The sequence below is a fragment of the Salmo salar genome, chromosome ssa12, assembly GCF_905237065.1.
Source record: "Salmo salar chromosome ssa12, Ssal_v3.1, whole genome shotgun sequence".
NCBI lineage: Eukaryota > Metazoa > Chordata > Actinopteri > Salmoniformes > Salmonidae > Salmo > Salmo salar.
Window position 1 is genome coordinate 47,594,838 of NC_059453.1, and position 22,956 is coordinate 47,617,793.

General features: G+C 42.2%; 1 protein-coding gene across 1 annotated transcript in view; it reads left to right on the forward strand.

Annotated features, from left to right (window-relative positions):
- LOC106565248 (copine-9) overlaps window positions 1-22,079 on the forward strand; it is a 152,855-nt gene extending 130,776 nt beyond the window's left edge. The window contains exons 14-17 of the mRNA XM_014132145.2: window positions 5,416-5,543; window positions 15,536-15,638; window positions 15,782-15,839; window positions 21,735-22,079. Coding sequence (XP_013987620.1) covers window positions 5,416-5,543; window positions 15,536-15,638; window positions 15,782-15,839; window positions 21,735-22,009 — 564 coding nt within the window. The 3' untranslated portion in view covers window positions 22,010-22,079. The remainder of the gene's footprint in view (window positions 1-5,415; window positions 5,544-15,535; window positions 15,639-15,781; window positions 15,840-21,734) is intronic.
- Window positions 22,080-22,956: the final 877 nt, after the last annotated feature.

Genomic DNA, 22,956 nt, shown 5'->3' on the forward strand with positions numbered 1-22,956 from the left:
CTATCGTAAATACAGAATCTTATGCATTCTAAATAATCGCCCATTCGGAAAAGGAAAATGCAAGAAATATATTTACTCTGAGCTGCGCTTCGATAGATTGGTCGAAGATGGAAGGCTGGTTTGCCCAGCAGAGATCGCCCTTGTCCTTTGAAGAATGTTTCTGTGATAGAATGGATACGTTGTATTGGCTGTCCTTTCCGAGGCCATGTACGTGTACAGCTGCTGCTAATAACTCGACGTCTAGGATGTATCACTTCTTTAGTGAATAAGAGTTCAAAGTTTATACCAAGTTTCTATACTAAGCTCGTGCTATATTCTGGCTGGTGTAGTCGAAATTCATCCTTTTAGCGTGGCGATCCAGGTTGAAATTAGCCCATTTAAATGCATGGACACCAGTCCTCACGTCGTCGGGAACACAAGGTTGACTTTTGTCAATGGGCTTTTGTAGTGGGGGAGAGGATGGCGTGTTTCATAGTTATCAACCAATGTCTATTCACTTGGGCATGGCCACTGAGCGAGCATAGTTTACTTATGAAAACAATTCTCTCATTTAGATGCTAAAATTACATTTAATCTTTTCACAAATCATTTCATATTTACATTTTTTACTTGCACAACAATTCCATGTGAATCTGATAACTAGAATATGTAGACTTTCCAAGATACAGTTTGTCGTCCTATCATCAGATATAATGTCCTAGACCACTTACTGTTCTGACATAATATTCTTTAAGTACCAACGGATACTTTCAACTGGTTGGATTACCGAAATATTGTTCCGTTCCCAACCTTTTGATGTTACCATACTCCCGCTATGTTAACAAAGGGCTTTCCAAGAGTCCATTCTGTAGAGTGGAGAGAGAAAATGGGGAAAGGTATTTATGGGGTCATTAACCTCACCTACAGGGCAACGTTATGACAAACATCTCTACCAAATATTACCCAATTATCCACATTGAAATGATGTGGTGTGCCCAGTGGGAGGAGGTATCCCGGAGCGAAGAGTTTAGTAGTTCTTGCCAACGTGAGTTGCTTCTCACTAGGCAGCAGTTGCTTCCACATGCCGCCGGTGGTAGCTAACTTGGATAATTTGTTCCATCCCACTTGATTTGATTTTGAGAAGGATAGCAGCCTACACAAGAAATAACTTGTAATATTGGTAGAAACCATCTGGATGTCATCATGATACAGTCTACTGCTCAATGGAGAGAGTTTAACTTTGGTATTTGGTATTTTATTAGGATCCCCATTAGCTGTTGCAAAAGCAGCAACTACTCTTCCTGGGGTCTACAAAACATGAAACATGACATAATACAGAACATCAATAGACAAGAACAGCTCAAGGACAGAACTACATACCGGGTTTGCGATTTGCTAGATTTATTGTAGTGACTATGGCATTAACGTCTACATTTTTGTAAAAAAAAATTATAAATACAAATTGGGCTACTTTGATAAAAATTGAATGATTCTGAACAAGCTCACTAAATCTTAACTGACATGCAAGTTACCCAGCCAGCTTTAGCCACAGATGTAGGATCTTAATTTGATCACTCTTTAATTGCTGAGAATTTTCCTGCCAAGCAGGAAATGCAAACTTGTAGTGTATCTGAGTTTTAAAAAGGCTTCTAAATATTGCAAATTCCACTTAAAAATTTCAGACATGATTTGCTGTAACAAAAAAATGTATCAACAAAAATGTCAATTTATTATAATCCACATAATAATTCACATTTCCTGTTGCTGCAGGATTATTTTCCTGCTGTAGCAAACTGGCTCAAATTAAGATCCTACATCAGTAGCTAGCTAGCTAAATATGTTAGCATCATTATGAAAGGCTAACACTAATTAGCTAGCTAACAGAGAGTTTGGCTGTCCAATTGAGGAATTCCCTCTGGTGGCTTATCTACTTGTTCATGATGTGTTCAATAACTTTAGATCAATTATAACTAGATCAATTCCCTGATTTGATAACATCATATTTCGATAATGTACTATGAGTGCAGCATCTAGTTAGCTAGTTACCTCTTGCAGCAGTGCAACGCAGCAGTGCAACGCTCAGTTGGTTGAGCATGGTGTTTGCAACGCCAGGGTTGTGGGTTTCATTCCCACGGGGGACCAGTACGGAGAAAAAAAAGATTTTTTTTTAATGAAATGTATGCAATGTAAGTCGCTCTGGATAAGAGCGTCTGCTAAATGACTAAAATGTAAAATGATGTAAATGTAGATCGTCCCTATGTCAAAACAATGCTTTTTCCTGATCCCAAAAGCTTTTTCCTGATCCCCAAACAACGGCGACGGCCGATCCCTAAACTACGTAGTGCCAATATACAGTACCAGTCAAAGGTTTGGACACACCTACTCATTCAAGGGTTTTTCTTTATTTTACTATTTTCTACATTGTAGAATAATAGTGAATACATCAAATCTATGAAATAACACATGGAATCAATTATTAACCAAAAAAGTGTTAAAACCTCTTTGGGCTAGAAGGCAGTATTTTCACGTCCGGATGAAAAGCGTGCCCAAAGTCAACTGCCTGTTACTCAGGCCCAGAAGCAAGGATATGCATATGCATAGTAGTATTAGATAGAAAACACTCTAAAGTTTATACAACTGTTAAAATAATGTCTGTGAGTATAACAGAACCGATTTGGCAGGCGAAACCCTGAGCACAATCCATCAAGGGAAAACCTTTTTTGAGGTCATTGTGTTTTCCAATGCTTTTCTATGTGAAACCTGATTTATTAGGGCCCAGATTGCAGTTCCAATGGCTTTCACTAGATGTCAACAGTCTTTAGAAATTGTTCAATGTTTTTCTTTTGAAAAATGAAGAAGTAGTCTATTCTTTCTATGTGTCACTCAGAAGGACTCTAGTCTTTTTGTGCGTGTGAACAGGAGCACGCTCCTCGTTATTTTTCTCCGGTATTGGAAACAGTTTATTCCGTCTTAAATTTGATTGATTATTTACATTTTAGGGTACCTGAGGTTGGATTAGACACATTGTTTGAAATGTTTGGACCAAGTTTACAGGTAACTTATTAGCTACTTTGTAGTCATGTTGGGCGAGTTGGAACCGGTGTATTTCTTAATCAAACGCGCCAAATAAATGGACATTTTGGGGCTATAAAGAAGGAATTTATCGATCAAAACAACCATTCATTTTGTCACTGAGACATTTGGGATTGCAAAAAGATGAAGATCTTCAAAGGTAAGGCATTTATTATATCGCTATTTCTGACTTTTGTGTCGCACCTGCCTGGTTGAAAAATGGTTTTCATGTTTTTGTATGCGGGGCACTGTCCTCAGATAATCGCATGGTGTGCTTTCACTATAAAGCCTTTCTGAAATCTGACACAGCGGCTGGATTAACAAGAAATTAAGCTTTATTTTGATGTATTACACTTGTATTCATATGAATGTTAAATATTTATATTTCTGTAGTTTGAATTTGGCACTCTGCAATTTCACCGGATGTCGTCGAGGTGGGTCACTAGCGGAACGCCTGCGCTAGAAAGGTTAAACAAATCAAAATATATTTTATATTTCAGATTCTTCAAAGTAGCCTCCCTTTGTCTTGATGATAGCTGTGCACACTCTTGGCATTCTCTCAACCAGCTTCATGAGGAATGCTATTCCAACAGTCTTGAAGGAGTTCCCACATATGCTAAGCACTTGTTGGCTGCTTTTCCTTCACTCTGTGGTCCAACTCATCCCAAACTATCTCAATTGGGTTGAGGTCAGGTGATTGTGGAGGCCAGGTCATCTGATGCAGCTCTCCATCACTCTCCTTCTTGGTCAAATAACCCTTACACAGCCTGGAGGTGTGTTGGGTCATTGTCCTGTTGAAAACAAATGATAGTCCCACTAAGCGCAAACCAGATGGGATGGCATATCGCTGTAGAATGCTGTGGTAGCCATGCTGGCTAAGTGTGCCTTGAATTGTAAATAAATCACAGACAGTGTCACCAGCAAAGCACCCCCACACCATCATACCTCCTCCTCCATGCTTCACCTTGGGAACCACACATGCGGAGATCATCCATTCACCTACTCTGCGGTTGGAAGACATGGCGGTTGGAACCAAAAATCTCAAATGTTGACTTATCAGACCAATGAACAGATTTTCAACAGTCTGATGTCCATTGCTCGTGTTTCTTGTCCCAAGAAAGTCTCTTCTTATTATTGGTGTCCTTTAGAAGGGGTTTCTTTGTAGCAAATCGACCATGAAGGCCTGATTCACGCAGTCTCTGAACAGTTGATGTTGAGATGTGTCTGTTATTTGAACTCTGTGAAGCATTTATTTGGGCTGCAATCTGAGGTGCAGTTAACTCTAATTAACTTATCCTCTGCAGCAGAGGTATCTCTGGGTCTTCCTTTCCCGAATGAGAGCTAGGTTCATCATAGCTCTTGATTGTTTTTGCAACTGCACTTAAAGAAACTTTCACTGTTCTTGATATTTTTCGGATTGACTAACCTTCATGTCTTAAAGTAATAATGGACTGTCGTTTCTCTTTGCTTATTTGAGCTGTTCTTGCCATAATATGGACTTGGTCTTTTACCAAATAGGGCTATCTTCTGTATACCCCCCTATCTTGTCACAACAGAACTGATTGGCTCAAACGCATTAAAAAGGAAAGATATTCCACAAATTAACTTTTAACAAGGTACAGCTGTTAATTGAAATGCATTACAGGTGACTACCTCATGAAGCTGGTTGAGAGAATGACAAGAATGTGCAAAGCTGTCATCAAGGCAAAGGGTGGCTACTTTGAAGAATCTCAAATATAAAATATATTTTGATTAGTTTAATACTTTTTTGGTTACAACATGAGTCCATATGTGTTATTTCATAGTTTTGTTGTCTTCACTAATATTCTACATTGTAGAAAATAGTAAAAATAAAGAAAGCCCTTGAATGAGTAGGTGTGTCCTAACTTTTGACTGGTACTGTTCGTGTGGTATATAGGAAGTGGCTTTAATGAGCCAATGGGTGTTCTTATCGGAAGAGTTTTGACGCTGAATGTACAGACAGGAGAGAGATAATGTTTCACGAACCTCCATCATTAAAACAGTGTCACAATTAAAGATTGTGTGACCACTGCGCTCAGAACAGGTCTGTCAACCAAAATGTAACAGAATTAAACAATTGTGTTGCCGGTCCGTACTCAATATTGTACTTTTGGGAACAGTCAGATTGTTTGATGGATTAATTTTGATCTCATGTCTTGATTGATTTACCCTGACAATGTGAAAATAAAATACTTAGCAACTCTTCGAGGACAAATGGACGTTGACTTCACAAACACTATTATTTTTCTTTTTTTCTCCAATGCATTAGTATTCGATGCATCTGAGCTTTCTCTCCCCTTCTCTCTCCCTCTCTCCGTCTTTCTTGTCCATGGTTTCCCACAGAACTCCAACAGTGAGAACCCAAACTGTGTGGGTATCGAGGGAGTGTTGGAGTCCTACTTCCAGAGTCTCCGAACTGTTCAGCTCTACGGGCCCACCAACTTCGCCCCTGTCATCAACCAGGTGGCACGGTGAGAGAATGGCAGCACACACACACATACACACGCGCACACGCACACATACACACGCGCACACACACACACACACACACACACACACACACACACACACACACACACACACACACACACACACACACACACACGCACACACACACACGCACAGTGCATTAATAAAGTATTCAGACCCCTTGATTTTTTTCCCACATTTTGTTACGTTACAGTCTTATTATAAAATGTATTAAATCGTTTTTTCCCCTCATCAATCTACACACAATACCCCATAATGACAAAGCAAAAACGGTTTTATTTTATTTTAGCAAATGTATAAAGAAAACTACAAATATGACATTTACTTAAGTATTAAGACCCTTTAATCAGTAATTTGTTGAAGGACCTTTGTTATCGATTACAGCCTTGAGTCTTCTTGGGTATGACGCTACAAGCTTGGCACACCTGTATTTGGGGAGTTTCTTCCATTCTCCTCTGCAGATCCTCTCAAGCTTTGTCAGGTTGGATGGGGAGTGTCGCTGCACAGCTATTTTCTGGTCTCTCCTGAGATGTTCGATCGGGTTCAAGTCTGGGCTCTGGCTGGGCCACTCAAGGACATTCAGAGACTTGTCGCCCTAGCCACTCCTGCATTGTCTTGGCTGTGTGCTTCGGGTCATTGTCCTTTTGGAAGGTGAACCTTCACCCCAGGCTGAGGTTCTGATCACTCTGGAGCAGGTTTTCAAGGATTTCTCTGTACTTTGCTTTGTTTGTCTTTCCCTCGATCCTGACTAGTCTCCCAGTCCCTGCCGCTGAAAAACATCCCCACAGCATGATGCTGCCACCACCATGCTTCACCATAGGGATGGTGCCAGGTTTCCTCCAGACGTGACGCTTGGCATTCAGGCCAAAGAGTTCAATCTTGGTTTCATCAGACCAGAGAATCTTGTTTCTCATGGTCTGAGAGTCCAAGCGGACTGTCATGTGCCTTTTACTGAGGAGTGGCTTCCGTCTGGCCATACTACCATAAAGGCCTGATTGGTGGAGTGCTGCAGAGATGGGTGTCCTTCTGGAAGGTTCTCCCCTCTCCACAGATGAACTCTGGAACTCTTTCAGTGACCATCGGGTTCTTGGTCACCTCCCTGACCAAGGCCCTTCTCCCCCGATTTCTCAGTTTGGGTGGGCCGGCCAGCTCTAGGAAGAGTCTTGGTGGTTCCAAACTTCTTCCATTTAAGAATGATGAAGGCCACTGTGTTCTTGGGGACCTTCAATGCTGCAGAAATGTTTTGGTACCATTCCCCAGATCTGTGACTCAACACAATCCTGTCTCGAAGCTCTACGGACAGTTAGTTCGACCTCATGGCTTGGTTTTTGCTCTGACATCCACTGTCAACTGTGGGACCTTAAAAAGACAGGTGTGTGCCTTTCAAAATCATGTCCAATCAATTGAATTTACCACAGGTGGACTCCAATCAAGTTGTAGAAATATCTCAAGGATCACCGACAACAATGAGACAGCCTATAGGGAGGAGATCAGAGACCTGGCAGTGTGGTGCCAGGAGAACAACCTCTCCCCCAACGTGATCAAGATAAAGGATAATTGTGGACTACAGGAAAAGGAGGACCGAACACGCCCCCATTCTCATCGACGGGGCTGCAGTGGAGCAGGTTGAGAGCTTCAAGTTCCTTGGTTTCCACATCACCAACAAACGATCATGGTCCAAATACACCAAGACAGTCGTGAAGAGGGCACGACAATGCCTATTCCCCCTCAGGAGACAAAAAAGATTTGTCATGGGTCCTCAGATCCTCAAAAAGTTCTACAGCTGCACCATCGAGAGCATCCTGACTGGTTGCATCACCGCCTGGTTTGGCAACTGCTCGGCCTCCGACCGCAAGGCACTACAGAGGGTAGTGCGTACAGCCCAGTACATTCACTGAAGCCAAGCTTCCTGACATCCATTTTTGTATGCTGCAGCTACTCTGTTTATTATCCATGTATAGTCACTTTACCTCTACCTACATGTACATATTACCTCAATTACCTTGACTAACCGGTGCCCCCTCACATTCACTCTGTACCGGTACCCCCTGTATATAGCTTCTCTACTGTTATTTTATTGTTGCTCCTTAATTATTAGTTGTTGTTTTTTTCTTATTTTTTATTTTATTTATTCATATTTTACTTCAGTTTATTTTTGTGAATACTTTCTTAACTGCAGTGTTGCAGTTCTTGACATAAACTGGTACGCCTGGTACCTACTACCATACCCCTTTCAAAGGCACTTACATGTAAATATTTTGTCTTGCCCATTCACCCTCTGAATGGCACACATACACAATCCATGTCTCAGTTGTCAGTTCCCTTCATCTACACTGATTGAAGTGGATTTAACAAGTGACATTTATAATGGATCATAGCTTTCACCTGGATTCAGCTGGTCAGTCTATGTCATGGAAAGAGCAGGTGTTCTTAATGTCTGTGTATACTCAGTGTACATATGTGTTTTGACTTGCTTGACACAATACGAGTCACATATACTGTACGCAAGTACATATAGTATGCAAACACACAAACTCTCATACCCTCCCCCCACCACACACACACACACACACACACACACACACACACACACACACACACACACACACACACACACACACACACACACACACACACACACACACACACACACACCTCTGCAGTATTCCACCCTTAGGCTGCCCTAGCCTCCATGAGTTACTCTGACATGTTATCCCCTGAGCTGTCTCTGTCTCTATCGCACTCCTTCTCACTCTGACAGACAGACGGCCTAGCTTAACTGCTCTCCACTGCCTCCGTGTGCTCTATTTCTCTTTGTTTTCCATCTCTAAAGGTTCCATATAACTGCAAAACTCTTAATAATTGGCTAGCTGGGGCCTTGGGGCCATTACAACTTATCAGGAGTTGTGTTGCTGAATGTTGTATAGGACACTAGTACTAGAGAAGGCCATGTAGTTCATATAAATATAATTCATTAATGGTTTCATAGTTGTAGTATTAGAAAGGAATAGTAAGTGTGCCATTGTGTGAGAGTTTTACTGGTATTTCCGGTGTTATAAAGGTGTTCCTGGATACTTTCCATAGAAATAAGCAGAGCATAGAATATGAATAATAGAAGATCTTGTGATCTTGGTATTCTCCAGGTAGGCGGAAAGACTCTCCCTAAATGGGCTGCTTAAGGTCTTGTAGTGGAAAAATGAGAGAAGGTGAAACTCGCGACTAGTGACTTGCAGGTGCCGAGACCCAGCGTGATGACTCAATCACGTTTTATGAAACTGTTCTGATGGATGACGTTCCCAGCGAAGTTCTGGGGTCACTGACGCTAGAAGAAGTGTGATAACTGATGAAAACTTTAATCGTCTAAATGAATGTTACTGTTAATTCAATTGTCGTGTTTGGTTTGTAAGTGCTATGGATTTATTGTGACAGGGAAACTGTGTTATAATGTTTGTCGGACGGCGGTCAATTCAAAGAGGGAGCGACACAAGGGTGCCCAGGGCCTGCATTCATTCACATACAGTAATAATGTAGTCAGATTGATGAATGCAGTTTAAACATAATTTTCATTCAACTACATAATGGTGACCACTCATCGTCAGTCGATGGGGATTTCCACCAAACTACAGTCTCATACCTCCCACCTTAGTAAAACTACACAATTTCTCAAACTAAATCCCCAAAAATGTGGTATGTATTTCATGAAACACATTTTCAAATGGCTCTGTTATGTACTTCCTGTTTATTGTTTGTGTACCAAACATTAAGAACTCCTGCTCTTTCCATGACATAGACTGACCTGACCAGGTGAATCCAGGTGAAAGCTATGATCTCTTATTGATGTCACCTGTCATAAAAGTGTTGCGTGGTCTAGACTGTTGTCATGAAAGTGTTGCGTTTTCTATACTGTTGTCATGAAAGTGTTGCGTTTTCTAGACTGTTGTCATGAAAGTTCTGCGTGGTCTAGACTGTTGTCATAGAAGTGTTGCGTTGTCTAGACTGTTGTCATAGAAGTGTTGCGTTGTCTAGACTGTTGTCATAGAAATGTTGCGTGGTCTAGACTGTTGTCATAGAAGTGTTGCATTTTCTAGACTGTTGTCATAGATGTGTTGCGTTTTCTAGACTGTTGTCATGAAAGTGTTGCGTGGTCTAGACTGTTGTCATAGAAGTGTTGCGTTGTCTAGACTGTTGTCATAGAAGTGTTGCGTTGTCTAGACTGTTGGCATAGAAGTGTTGCGTTGTCTAGACTGTTGTCATAGAAATGTTGCGTGGTCTAGACTGTTGTCATAGAAGTGTTGCATTTTCTAGACTGTTGTCATAGATGTGTTGCGTTTTCTAGACTGTTGTCATGAAAGTGTTGCGTGGTCTAGACTGTTGTCATAGAAGTGTTGCATGGTCTAGACTGTTGTCATAGAAGTGTTGCTTTGTCTAGACTGTTGTCATAGAAGTGTTGCATTTTCTAGACTGTTGTCATAGATGTGTTGCATTGTCAAGACTGTTGTCATAGAAGTGTTGCGTTGTCTAGACTGTTGTCATAGAAGTGTTGCGTTGTCTAGACTGTTGTCATAGAAGTGTTGCGTTGTCTAGACTGTTGTCATGAAAGTGTTGCGTTTTCTAGACTGTTGTCATGAAAGTGTTGCGTGGTCTAGACTGTTGTCATAGAAGTGTTGCGTTGTCTAGACTGTTGATGTAGAAGTGTTGTGTTGTATAGACTGTTGTCATAGAAGTGTTGCTTTGTCTAGACTGTTGACATAGAAGTGTTGCATTGTCTAGACTGTTGTCATAGAAGTGTTGCGTTGTCTAGACTGTTGTCATGAAAGTGTTGCGTGGTCTAGACTGTTGTCATAGAAGTGTTGCGTTGTCTAGACTGTTGTCATAGAAGTGTTGCATTGTCTAGACTGTTGTCATAGAAGTGTTGCGTTGTCTAGACTGTTGTCATAGAAGTGTTGCGTTGTCTAGACTGTTGTCATAGAAATGTTGCGTGGTCTAGACTGTTGTCATAGAAGTGTTGCATTTTCTAGACTGTTGTCATAGATGTGTTGCGTTTTCTAGACTGTTGTCATGAAAGTGTTGCGTGGTCTAGACTGTTGTCATAGAAGTGTTGCGTGGTCTAGACTGTTGTCATAGAAGTGTTGCTTTGTCTAGACTGTTGTCATAGAAGTGTTGCATTGTCTAGACTGTTGTCATAGAAGTGTTGCATTTTCTAGACTGTTGTCATAGATGTGTTGCATTGTCAAGACTGTTGTCATAGAAGTGTTGCGTTGTCTAGACTGTTGTCATAGAAGTGTTGCGTTGTCTAGACTGTTGTCATAGAAGTGTTGCATTTTCTAGACTGTTGTCATAGATGTGTTGCATTGTCAAGACTGTTGTCATAGAAGTGTTGCGTTGTCTAGACTGTTGTCATGAAAGTGTTGCGTGGTCTAGACTGTTGTCATAGAAGTGTTGCGTTGTCTAGACTGTTGATGTAGAAGTGTTGCGTTCTCTAGACTGTTGTCATAGAAGTGTTGCATTGTCTAGACTGTTGACGTAGAAGTGTTGTGTTGTATAGACTGTTGTCATAGAAGTGTTGCTTTGTCTAGACTGTTGACATAGAAGTGTTGCATTGTCTAGACTGTTGTCATAGAAGTGTTGCGTTGTCTAGACTGTTGTCATGAAAGTGTTGCGTGGTCTAGACTGTTGTCATAGAAGTGTTGCGTTGTCTAGACTGTTGTCATAGAAGTGTTGCGTTGTCTAGACTGTTGTCATAGAAATGTTGCGTGGTCTAGACTGTTGTCATAGAAGTGTTGCATTTTCTAGACTGTTGTCATAGATGTGTTGCGTTTTCTAGACTGTTGTCATGAAAGTGTTGCGTGGTCTAGACTGTTGTCATAGAAGTGTTGCGTGGTCTAGACTGTTGTCATAGAAGTGTTGCTTTGTCTAGACTGTTGTCATAGAAGTGTTGCATTGTCTAGACTGTTGTCATAGAAGTGTTGCATTTTCTAGACTGTTGTCATAGATGTGTTGCATTGTCAAGACTGTTGTCATAGAAGTGTTGCGTTGTCTAGACTGTTGTCATAGAAGTGTTGCGTTGTCTAGACTGTTGTCATAGAAGTGTTGCGTTGTCTAGACTGTTGTCATGAAAGTGTTGCGTTTTCTAGACTGTTGTCATGAAAGTGTTGCGTGGTCTAGACTGTTGTCATAGAAGTGTTGCATTGTCTAGACTGTTGACGTAGAAGTGTTGTGTTGTATAGACTGTTGTCATAGAAGTGTTGCTTTGTCTAGACTGTTGACATAGAAGTGTTGCATTGTCTAGACTGTTGTCATAGAAGTGTTGCGTTGTCTAGACTGTTGTCATGAAAGTGTTGCGTGGTCTAGACTGTTGTCATAGAAGTGTTGCGTTGTCTAGACTGTTGTCATAGAAGTGTTGCATTGTCTAGACTGTTGTCATAGAAGTGTTGCGTTGTCTAGACTGTTGTCATAGAAGTGTTGCGTTGTCTAGACTGTTGTCATGAAAGTGTTGCGTTTTCTAGACTGTTGTCATGAAAGTGTTGCGTGGTCTAGACTGTTGTCATAGAAGTGTTGTGTTGTCTAGACTGTTTTCATAGATGTGTTGCATTGTCTAGACTGTTGTCATAGAAGTGTTGTGTTGTATAGACTGTTGTCATAGAAGTGTTGCTTTGTCTAGACTGTTGACATAGAAGTGTTGCATTGTCTAGACTGTTGTCATAGAAGTGTTGCGTTGTCTAAACTTTTGTCATGAAAGTGTTGCGTTTTCTAGACTGTTGTCATGAAAGTGTTGCGTGGTCTAGACTGTTGTCATAGAAGTGTTGCGTTGTCTAGACTGTTGACGTAGAAGTGTTGCGTGGTCTAGACTGTTGTCGTAAAAGTGTTGCATTGTCTAAACTGTTGACATAGAAGTGTGTTTTGGGGTGGGGGTGCAACTCAATATTAGGGAGGTGTTCTTAATGTTTGGTATACTCAGTGGATATAAGTATGGCAATATACTTTCCAGTAAATGCGGCATCTCTTTTGCATAACTGAATAGAGTGGGGTGCTGTGGCTTGACTGTGGGCGCAAGAACTTCATGAGTTCTCGTTCAATATGGTGCTATATTAGCGTAATGATGATGATGATATAGCTGATGATTAGCACCTGTTTGAGAAAATGAGATTAATAATATAATTTTTCTCTTTCACATTGTCTTTGTCTCTCTTTCTTTCTCTTACTCCTTTATTATTGGCTATTATTGTCTGTTATCTATTATCTACTTTTTGTCCTTTAGCCCTCATCTTGCTTTGTCTCATTTCCGTTCATCTCCTTTCCTACTCTCTCTCTCTCTCTCTCCTTCCTCTCTTTCTCACTTCCTTTCTTTCTCTCTTTATGTCTCTCCTCTCCACCGTCCTCTCTCTCACTCCTTCTCAAAAGTCTCTCTCCATTCCACTCATTTTGCTTCGTCATCCTCCTCCTCCTCCCTCGTTCCGGCGCTGAGCCGGGTTGGCTCATGCGGCTGCTTGTGGGACAGAGATGGTGATGAGGAGGAGGAAGGCCCTCCAGTCCTGTGGATGTGTCCACATGTGAGGTGTGGGGGTGAATCGAGCCACTCTCTGGGCATCTTTACCTAATATAACTCCTCAGAGCAGCAGAGACTGGAGTAATAACTACCACATCACACCTTGAGTGGAGTTAGAAGCAAGAGTCTAGGGGAAATATTTTGGTTCTCAAACAACACCCACCTCTCCCATCCAGTGGTTCCAGAAATGGGGCTGCATGTATTGTAGTGAAATGCCCACAATTTTTCTCCATGTGCTTGTCAGCTGATTCAACCATTCTCCAATGCCTTCCTGACTTGTCCTTTATTTCACTTGTAATGTTGATTTACTACGTAGAATGTAAGTTAATAGATTATTTTGTCTGTGTGTGTTTGAGAAAGAGAGAGAGCGAGAGAGACTGACAAATGCATACATACAGAGATAGTGAGAGACAGACAGACGGATAGAGAGGAAGACAGACAGACAGACAGACAGACAGACAGACAGACAGACAGACAGACAGACAGACAGACAGACAGACAGACAGACAGACAGACAGACAGACAGACAGACAGACAGACAGACAGACAGACAGACAGACAGACAGACAGACAGAGACAGACAAGCAGAGGTAAGAGAGAGACTTTCACACACTAGTGTGAGAGAACTAGACACAGACAGATACAGAGGATGGGATATTACCCGACAGAGAGAGAGGTGCCATTTACCCTTCACTCTTTTCCTCTTCCCTTCCGTCCAGACGGTGAGAGTAAGCCAATCAGGCAGTGAGCCAGCGGGTCCCCGTCCAATCAAACAAGTCAGCCAGCGAGTTTTGTCCGCCCCGCGGAGTCTTACCATTAGTTACCATCTCTGTCCCACAAGCAGCCGCACTAGCCAACCGGGCTCAGACACAAACACGACAGCTACAACTTCTATGTCAACAGTCTAAACAACGCAACAAGTCTATGTCATCAGTCTAGACAACAGAATAGTCGGTAATGTAGTGGTAATAACGGACTTCCTGGGAATATTACGTCTGCCAATCGAGCACAGTTTAGTGTAATGGTATTCAAAAAGTTTTAAGTGTATGCTATATTACTACAGAAAACCAGAAGACAGAAGAAAGTCTCCCTCTACATGTGCATTCATGCACACACGCACACAGTCAAAAAGTTGGAACCGTACAGGAATGGATACACACCTACTCATTCAAGGGTTTTCTTTATTTTTTGGTATTTTCTATATTCTACACTATGAAATAACACATATGGAATCATATAGTAACCAAAAAAGTGTTAAACAAATCAAAATATATTTTCTTTTGAGATTCTTCAGAGTAACCACCCTTTGCCTTGATGACAACTTTGCACAATCTAGGGATTCTCTCAACCAGATTCATGAGGTAGTCACCTGGAATGCATTTCAATTAACAGGTGTGCCTTGTTTAAAGTTAATTTGTGGAATTTCTTTCCTTCTGCATGCGTTTGAGCCAATCAGTTCTGTTGTGACAACTTATGCGTGGTATACAGAAAATAGCCATATTTGGTAAAAGACCAAGTCCATATTATGACAAGAACAGCTCAAATAAACTTAACATGGTGCACAAACATCCGCACAGTCGTGAAGAGGGCACAGCAGCGCCTCGTCCCCCTCAGGAGGCTGAAAGTTTTACCACTGCACCATCAAGACCATCTTGACTGGCTGCATCCCCGTTTGGCATGGCAAATGCACCGCCCTTGACTGCAATGCGCTACACAGGGTGGTGCGGACATTTAAGTACATAACTGGGGCAGAGCTCCCTGCCATCCAGGACCTCTATATCAGGCGGTGTCAGAGGAAGGGCCGAAAAATTGCCAAAGCCCCCCAAGCCATAGACTGTTCAAAACGGTACGGCTCTCGGACCAACAGGCTCCGAGACAGCTTCTACCCCCAAGCCATAAGACTGCTAAATAAAATAGCCGGACTGCCAAATAGTCAATTAATGGTACACAAACTATCTGCAATGACTCTACCTTGCACTGAACCTACGCACTAGACTATATATACAAACCATATACACACTCACACACACACACACTACATTGACACTCCCACACAAAACCCACACACATTCACATACATTACACACTCACACACACGCATACCGACACAACACAAACACACATACATATTACACACTCAGACTCACACACTTTCACACTCATCATTTGCTGCTGCTGCTGCTCTGTTCTTTGTTTCACTCGTATTATTATCTATCCTGATGCCTAGTTACTTTACCCTGCCTTCATGTACATATCCACCTCAAGTACCTCGCACCTCTGCACATTGATCTGGCACTGGTACTCCCTGTATAGAGCTCCATTCTTGTGTATTTTATTCCTCATGTGTTACTATTTTGGGAAGGGCGCACGTGACAAATACGATTTGGTTTGATTAAGTTTCAACCTGTGCTGTGTCGCTCCGTGCAGGTGTGCTGAGGATGTGACTGACGGATCCCAGTACTTTGTGCTGTTGATGATCACAGACGGAGTCATCTCAGACATGGTGCAGACCAAGGAGGCTGTGGTCAATGTGAGTGTTCATCACAACTCAGTGATGTGTGTTGTTGACATCGGTGGGGCCATAAGTTTGTGTGTGTGTGTCCCAAAATGTGGCACGGGACGTCATAATGATGTCATTTCCTGTGCGTGCATGTGTGTGTGTTTTCTCCGCAGGCTGCCGCTCTGCCCATGTCTATCATCATAGTGGGAGTGGGTCCTGCTGAGTTTGATGGTAAGTGTCTGTCCGGTGGGGGGGGGCTTTTAAATTGCATGGTGCTGACCCAGCTTCTGTTCTTTTCTCAATGCTAGGCTGTCAATGTGTCACTGTCTGTGAAGTGCACTAAAGATTGGCAGGGTAGGTGACAGAACAGCTGCAATCTCCTTCCCAGAAGTTTTAGGAACTGGTGAATCCCCTTCCTGCTCTCCCTTTCTTCCAAATGTATCTCCCCCTATCTTAGATATACAGCAAGGACACCCAAATCTCCTGGTATGGAGCGGTACAGGCTTTTGTTCCGGCCCTCTTCGACTCTTTTAACACATTTGATTTGATCCTGAAGAGCAGCTTGAGTATGGGTAGAACAAAAACCTGCACACCCAAATAGTGTTGTTTGTTTTAGTTTGCCTAGGGCACCAGGTAGGTGGAGTTTGCTTATTTGACCCCATTCCATTGCTCCTAAAGAGCAAACTCCACCCAAAAGGTGAACCAGGTGAGGTAAATCAGTTGTACATATATGTGTATATGTATGCATGTTTATATATATATATATATATATATATATATATATATATATATATATATATATATATATATATATGTGTGTGTGTGTGTGTGTATATATATATGTGTGTGTGTGTATATATATATATATATATATATATATATATATATATATATATATATATATATATATATATATATATATATATATACCCAAAAAATATATGGGGGATTGGAAATGATGCAGACAATTACATTGATGGAAGTAACAATCTATCCGCAATATTAAAGCTGATCCACCCTAAAAAAAAACGACTAAAAACATTTCAAATAAAAAGGAATAAAATAACTCAAAATAAATTAAAATGTAAAATTAAAAACAATAAAAAATACTATCAGTTGCTCTCCAGGAAGAGGAATGTGTTGATTCCTTCTCCCTTCCCAAAGAATCCTTAGCATTAGTCTCATGTGCTTTATGCTTTATCTTGGCCAGGTCGCAGTTGCAAATGAGAACTTGTTCTCAACTAGCCTACATGGTTAAATAAAGGTAAAATAAAAAAATAAAAATAAATGTGGTAACAGGTCGTGACTCCTGTGTCATGTCTCTCAGTGGAGGGGAACTCGGAGTAAGTGAGTCCTAGGTCGTATTGAGTAGGGCAACGGAAAACGTTTTGCAATTGAACACGAAATTAGCAATAGACGGGTTGGTTGTTTAGCAACAAAACCAGCACATGCGCAACTATGGAGCAAAACAGACAGAGTTGGCTTTGATTGTTGACAACATTTAAACTATATTTAGTCCTCAAATGTTTATTGAAACATAAATACATTTGTACAATAAGCACTTGTTGTCTCAAAAACATTGTTACATTTGTTGGTTAGCTAGCTAGCTAGCGGATTTGAGACATATTAACATTGACATGAAATCAGTCAAAACACCTCAAAACAAGACATGGTATCAATAACAAGATGAAACGAGCCACCTATGATTCCCCACATGGTATCTTCTTGTCACTGTTGCTATCTGACCATTCAGAATCATAAAAACGCGGCTTCCGGCCACATCGATGCACGTGCGTAATTTTCGTGACGTTGTCAGCCAACCCATCTATTCCCTCCCTGTTTCAGTCCATTTTTTCCCCATATGGTGCCTGATTAACACACCTGATATATCAGACTTCCACTGCTCAGAAGGTTAATGGCAGAGCTGAATAATAATACCATGTGTGGGTAAACTCTGCACAAAACAATCCATTCACGCGAAGGATGTTTGCATTTTTTACTTCATTATCATGTTACTTACTCTTAGAAAAGAAGGTGCTACCTATAACCATAAAGGGTTATTTTATTGTCCCCATAGGAGAACCTTCTGAAAATATATATTTTTTTGTTGGAACTCATTCACTGACACAAGGTTCCAGGATAAACTCTTTCACCACTTAAATGTTCTAAGTAGATCCTTTTTCACCACAAAAGGGTTCTACATGGAACCAAATAGGGTTCTCCAATAGGGAAAAACGAGGAACCCATTTTTTCTAAGAGTGTACCTTGAGTCCCATTTCTGTTGTGGTACCATTTTGTTTTAGTTACAATATGCAGCAGCAGAGAATTTGGTTTGAGTGATATTCTTCTCTGCCTACCATACTCATGTCAATCCTTGGATAATGATGCAATTGCAGCTGTTGCACAATCTTGAAATGGCACACTATTCCCTATATATTCCCCATATTGGCCAATCCCTATGTATATATATTCCATGTAGAACCCTTTCCCCAGAGGGTCCTTTATGGAACCCAAAAGAGTTCTACCTGGAACCAAAATGATTCTACCTGGAACCAAAAAGGGTTTGCCTATAGGGAGAGCTAAATAACCCTTTTGGGACCCTTTTTTCTAAGAGTATAGTGTACTACTTTTGACCAGAGCCCAATGGTCAAAAGGCCTGTTCAAAAAAAGTATCAGAGAATGAATATAGTACTGAAAGCATAAGCTACAACTAGCTAGCACTGCAGTGCATAAAATGTGATAAGTAGTTGACTCAGAGAGAAAGAGAATAGTTGAACAGTTTTGAACAAATACATTTCTTCAAAAATGAAGGAGAAGCAAGAGAGATAGAGAGAGAGAGCTGTATTTTTTTCACTTTCACTTACATAGCTAGCAAATGCAGCTAGCTAGTTTAGCATACTCAAACAGAGAGGGATGCTATGTTAGCTAGCGGGCTATGGCTATCCAACACTGGAACTCTTCCAAGTCAAGGTAAGCTTTTGGTTTTATTAATTTATTGCCATCAGGGCTGCTGGTGTAACTGCTAAACTGTTTGCTGACTGTACACTATACTGCATTACTGTAGAGGGTTTACTAATGCGTTAGTTCGATTAGCTATGTTGACAGTGACGTTAGCTAGCTAATATGGTGACAATGATGTAGGCTGTGTGTAGTGGTTAGCGGTTATGATATGAATGTTTGGCTTGGAAAGGTTTTTTCACCTGGTCACAGACAGCTGATGTGTTGTCCACAAGCAAAGGGAAAAGGTGAGAGAGGAGGAGAGCGTGTAGATGCGAGAGGGAATTACAATGAGCAAAGTGATTATGCTGTTTGTATGTGGCTGCTATGAATGTGAACTGTGTTTGCATGTGTTCATGTGATGTATTCATTCCGCCGATTCTGTTGAAAAACGTTTCTTAAACGGAAGCAAATGGAACAAAGCGTGGATAAACATACCTGAATTTGCCCAATAGAAACTCTTGTTTGCAACTGTTGGACTTATGATTACACCCTAGATCAGCTAGATGCAGGCAAGAGTGTGCAAGGCAGTATTGAATGTGTCACTGTCTGTCATCTTAATTACAAAACAAATATATCTCGACCTGTGCAACTACGTTGTAAACTTTAATTCATAGGCTAGGTTGTATCAACCTCATGATGGGTATAGAGAAAATGTTTGTATCATGTAGTAGCCTAAACCTATCGATGTTACATTGAACTGGGTTAATGGAATATGAATGACAGTCATCCAATATGCTGAAATAGAAAGAAGACCATGCTAATCAACAACAACAACAAAAATTGTCCTCCCTCATCTTAAACGGCACCGACCGCCACTGCTGGGTACACTCCTCCTGGCATAGTGAGAAAGAGTTGTGCTGGAAAGCTGAAGTTCTTCAGCTAACAAGGGTGCAGCAAAACAAAGCAGAGACTCCCAAAGTAAATGTGCAAACACTAGAGCACACTTATTATGCATTATGCCTATTCCAAAAGTTAATTGGCTAAGTGATTTGAATTAAAGATACTGCCGGTAGTTGGGGAAAGGAAGCAGAAAAGGGGAAATTATTCATGCCTAACGACAAGGGGGTCTCTTTGGGACCTATTACAAACTACACAGGGCTGTGCGAGGGGTCAGGGGTAGCTGCCGTAGGGGGTGTGTGCGTGCGTGTGTGTGTGTGTGTGTGTGTGTGTGTGTGTGTGTGTGTGTGTGTGTGTGTGTGTGTGTGTGTGTGTGTGTGTGTGTGTGTGTGTGTGTGTGTGTGTGTGCATGCATGCTCGTGCATATGTGTGAGTTTCTAGTGTGTGTGTGTGTGTGTGTGAGAGCGAGGGGGGGGTATGTATTTAAAAGCGTATAAATTAAATCACTAGAGTATTGGTTTGTGATGATTTGACTGATTGCTCCAGAGTGTGTGGTGGTTGGGGAATCAGCATAACTTTAAATGGTCTATAGGTGGAGGGGTATTTGACTCATCTACGCTCTCTTATCCTCCTCTTGCTCAGTCAGAGGAAAACTGGGAGCTCTTTCTTTCCACAGGGAGCCTGTGCAAACAGACTGTCTCTCACACATATGCTTGAGTGCAACCCATCTCCTCTCCTCTGCTATTCCCATCCTCTCCTCTCTTATCCTTCCCCTCTTCAAATCTTTCCATCATGCCATGTTCCTCTCTCCAAAATGCCTCACATGTTCCCATGAAGTCTGCATGTGGGCATCTGTTTGGATGCACCTGTGTGCCTGTAGATGTTTGTGTGCATATGTGTGTGGAGTGAACGTATGTGCATCATCAGTGTGTACCAAGCACTCCTGCGCCTGCGTGTACACACACACATTCATGGGTGTGAAATTCATGGGAAACAGAAGGTGTATGAGTGTGTGTGTGTGTGTGTGTGTGTGTGTGTGTGTGTGTGTGTGTGTGTGTGTGTGTGTGTGTGTGTGTGTGTGTGTGTGTGTGTGTACTCTGTAAGCATGCTTGTTCCTGTGTGTAACATTCATGGCAAACAGAAGGCGGTGTGTGTGTGTGTGTGTGTGTGTGTGTGTGTGTGTGTGTGTGCGCATATGCGTGCATGTGTGTGACATTCAAGGGAGCAGAAGGCTTTGTATAAGTCAAAGTGACTCAAGGGATGCCCCCCACATGTCTGGGTTTACCCAAGACACCTGCCCCACTTTCCTGCCATCGTGCTGTCCCTTCACCCCCTCTCTCTGCCTCTCTGCACTGCTATATCCTACAGCCATAGGTGAAAGCACTGGATAGGTCTCCAGCCCATTGCCTTCATTTATCCAGTGCTTTTCAGATCACTGGTCCTGGAGGAGAGGAGATGAGGAAGGGTGGGTGGGTATTGAGGAGTTTTGGGTTGCTGCCCATGGCTGAGGCATGCTCTCTCAAAGACATCAGTGTGAACCCAACTGTATAGTCCCACAGGCATGGCCAGGCATCTGCCTCCCAGCCCCTCTCTACCCCAGTACACCAGATAAGATGGACCCACAACTCCTCGCCACCAAAATATATATTAGTATTCATGATGTAGTCTATTAGAAAGTTACGGCATCCATATTAGGATGTTGTCGGTTCTCAGAAAATAGTTCCTAATATGGATGCTGTTGGTTATATTAAAATCACTCCTTATAATGTAAGAATGAAGTTTCAGGAAGATGTTTTTAAAATATGTTTGCTCTGGGGCTTTTATGTACAGAATTATGTCTTTGACCTACTATTATATTATTAGTTGCACTTTTGGCAAACAAAGTGACACAGGAGGCTGGTGGCACCTTAATTGGGGAGAATGGGCTCATGGTAATGACTGGAGCGGAATCAGCGGAATGATTTCAAAAACATCAAACATATGGTTTCCAGCTGTTTGATGCCATTCCATTTGATCCATTCCGGCCATTATTATGAGCCATTCTCCCCTCAGCAGCCTCCAATGGTAGGGTGCCATATTTATCACAAATCCAACACACATGAATAACAAACAACATTCTGTCTAACAATGGATTTACGTGACGTCATCTATGTCTCTGTCCCTGTCTCTGACTCTCTGTCTGACTCTCTCTGTCTCTGTCTATGACTCTAACTCTGTCTCTAACTCCCTCTCTTTCCCTGCCTCTACCCCATTTCTCTACCTCTGCCTCTGTCTGTTTCTGCTCCGTAGCGATGGAGGAACTGGACGGTGACGAGGTCAGAGTGTCCTCTAAGGGGCGCGTTGCCGAGCGAGACATAGTCCAGTTTGTGCCTTTCCGAGACTACATAGACCGCCAGGGCAACCAGGTGCTGAGCATGGCACGGCTGGCCAAGGACGTGTTGGCAGAAATTCCTGAGCAGCTGCTGGGTTTCATGAAGACGAGGGACATCGAGCCCCGGCCCGCCCTGCCCACCTCCTCCACCACCACTACCACCCCGCCAGGACTCCACAAGCTGCGCATCTGAGAGAGGGGTTTGGGTGGGGGTGGGGGTCTGGGGTTCTTGTGTTTAGAGACATTGTTTGGACCATTTTCAGTTGCAGCAAATACCTGAAGAGACACTCACTGAAGCCGTTGGGGTGCACATGCGCATGCACACACACACACACACACACACACACACACACACACACACACACACACACACCCACACATTGCAGTAGCGATTTCCTGCCTGGTGAACACCGCCATGCTGTGATGTAACAACTGTACAGCTTAACAAGGGTCAAATGGAGCATGACCTTTGGAGCGAGCACTGTTGGAACTGCTTCCATGGTTGCCAACCCCTCACTGACCCCTTAGCTTCTTTTTTTATGCAGGGGTCAAGGAACGGTCACGGTTAAACATTGGAAAAAGCAAGAGTTTGTGGGCTTTTCAACAGACAGAAAGAGCGATCGATGTTCACCTTTTTTCCTATGCCTCACTAGCCCCGCATGCAATGAGTGTTTCATTCTCACATCTTTTGTGGTCCGAAACGGAAACAAATTGGCCACTTGGGTTGCAATGGCTGTACTTTACTTTGTCCACTCTCTGGCCAATGTATATTTTCCATGTGTATAATGACACTGTACAAACATTGAAGAAAGTGGGACAGCCGGTTAATATCCAAAACAAGTGAAAGGCACAGGAAGTCTATTCATGTTTGGTTTCTTCTCAGGGCATTTCTGAAAGCTTTTGGATGAGTTTCGCAAAACAAGGGAGACGGTAACAAGATGGCTTCTCTGGACAGTTGAGGTCTCAGCCTCGGCATCTGGAGTCATTGGGTGTTTCTTAAAATGCATACTACCGTGCTCCGAGCACGCAAATTGGAGCACGGGAGGGTCAGAGTATGACTTCAAATCAAAGTATGCGAAACGGAGCACAGAGGGCACTTCTGGAATGTGTACTCCATTTGTACTTATTTTGAAGCATGCA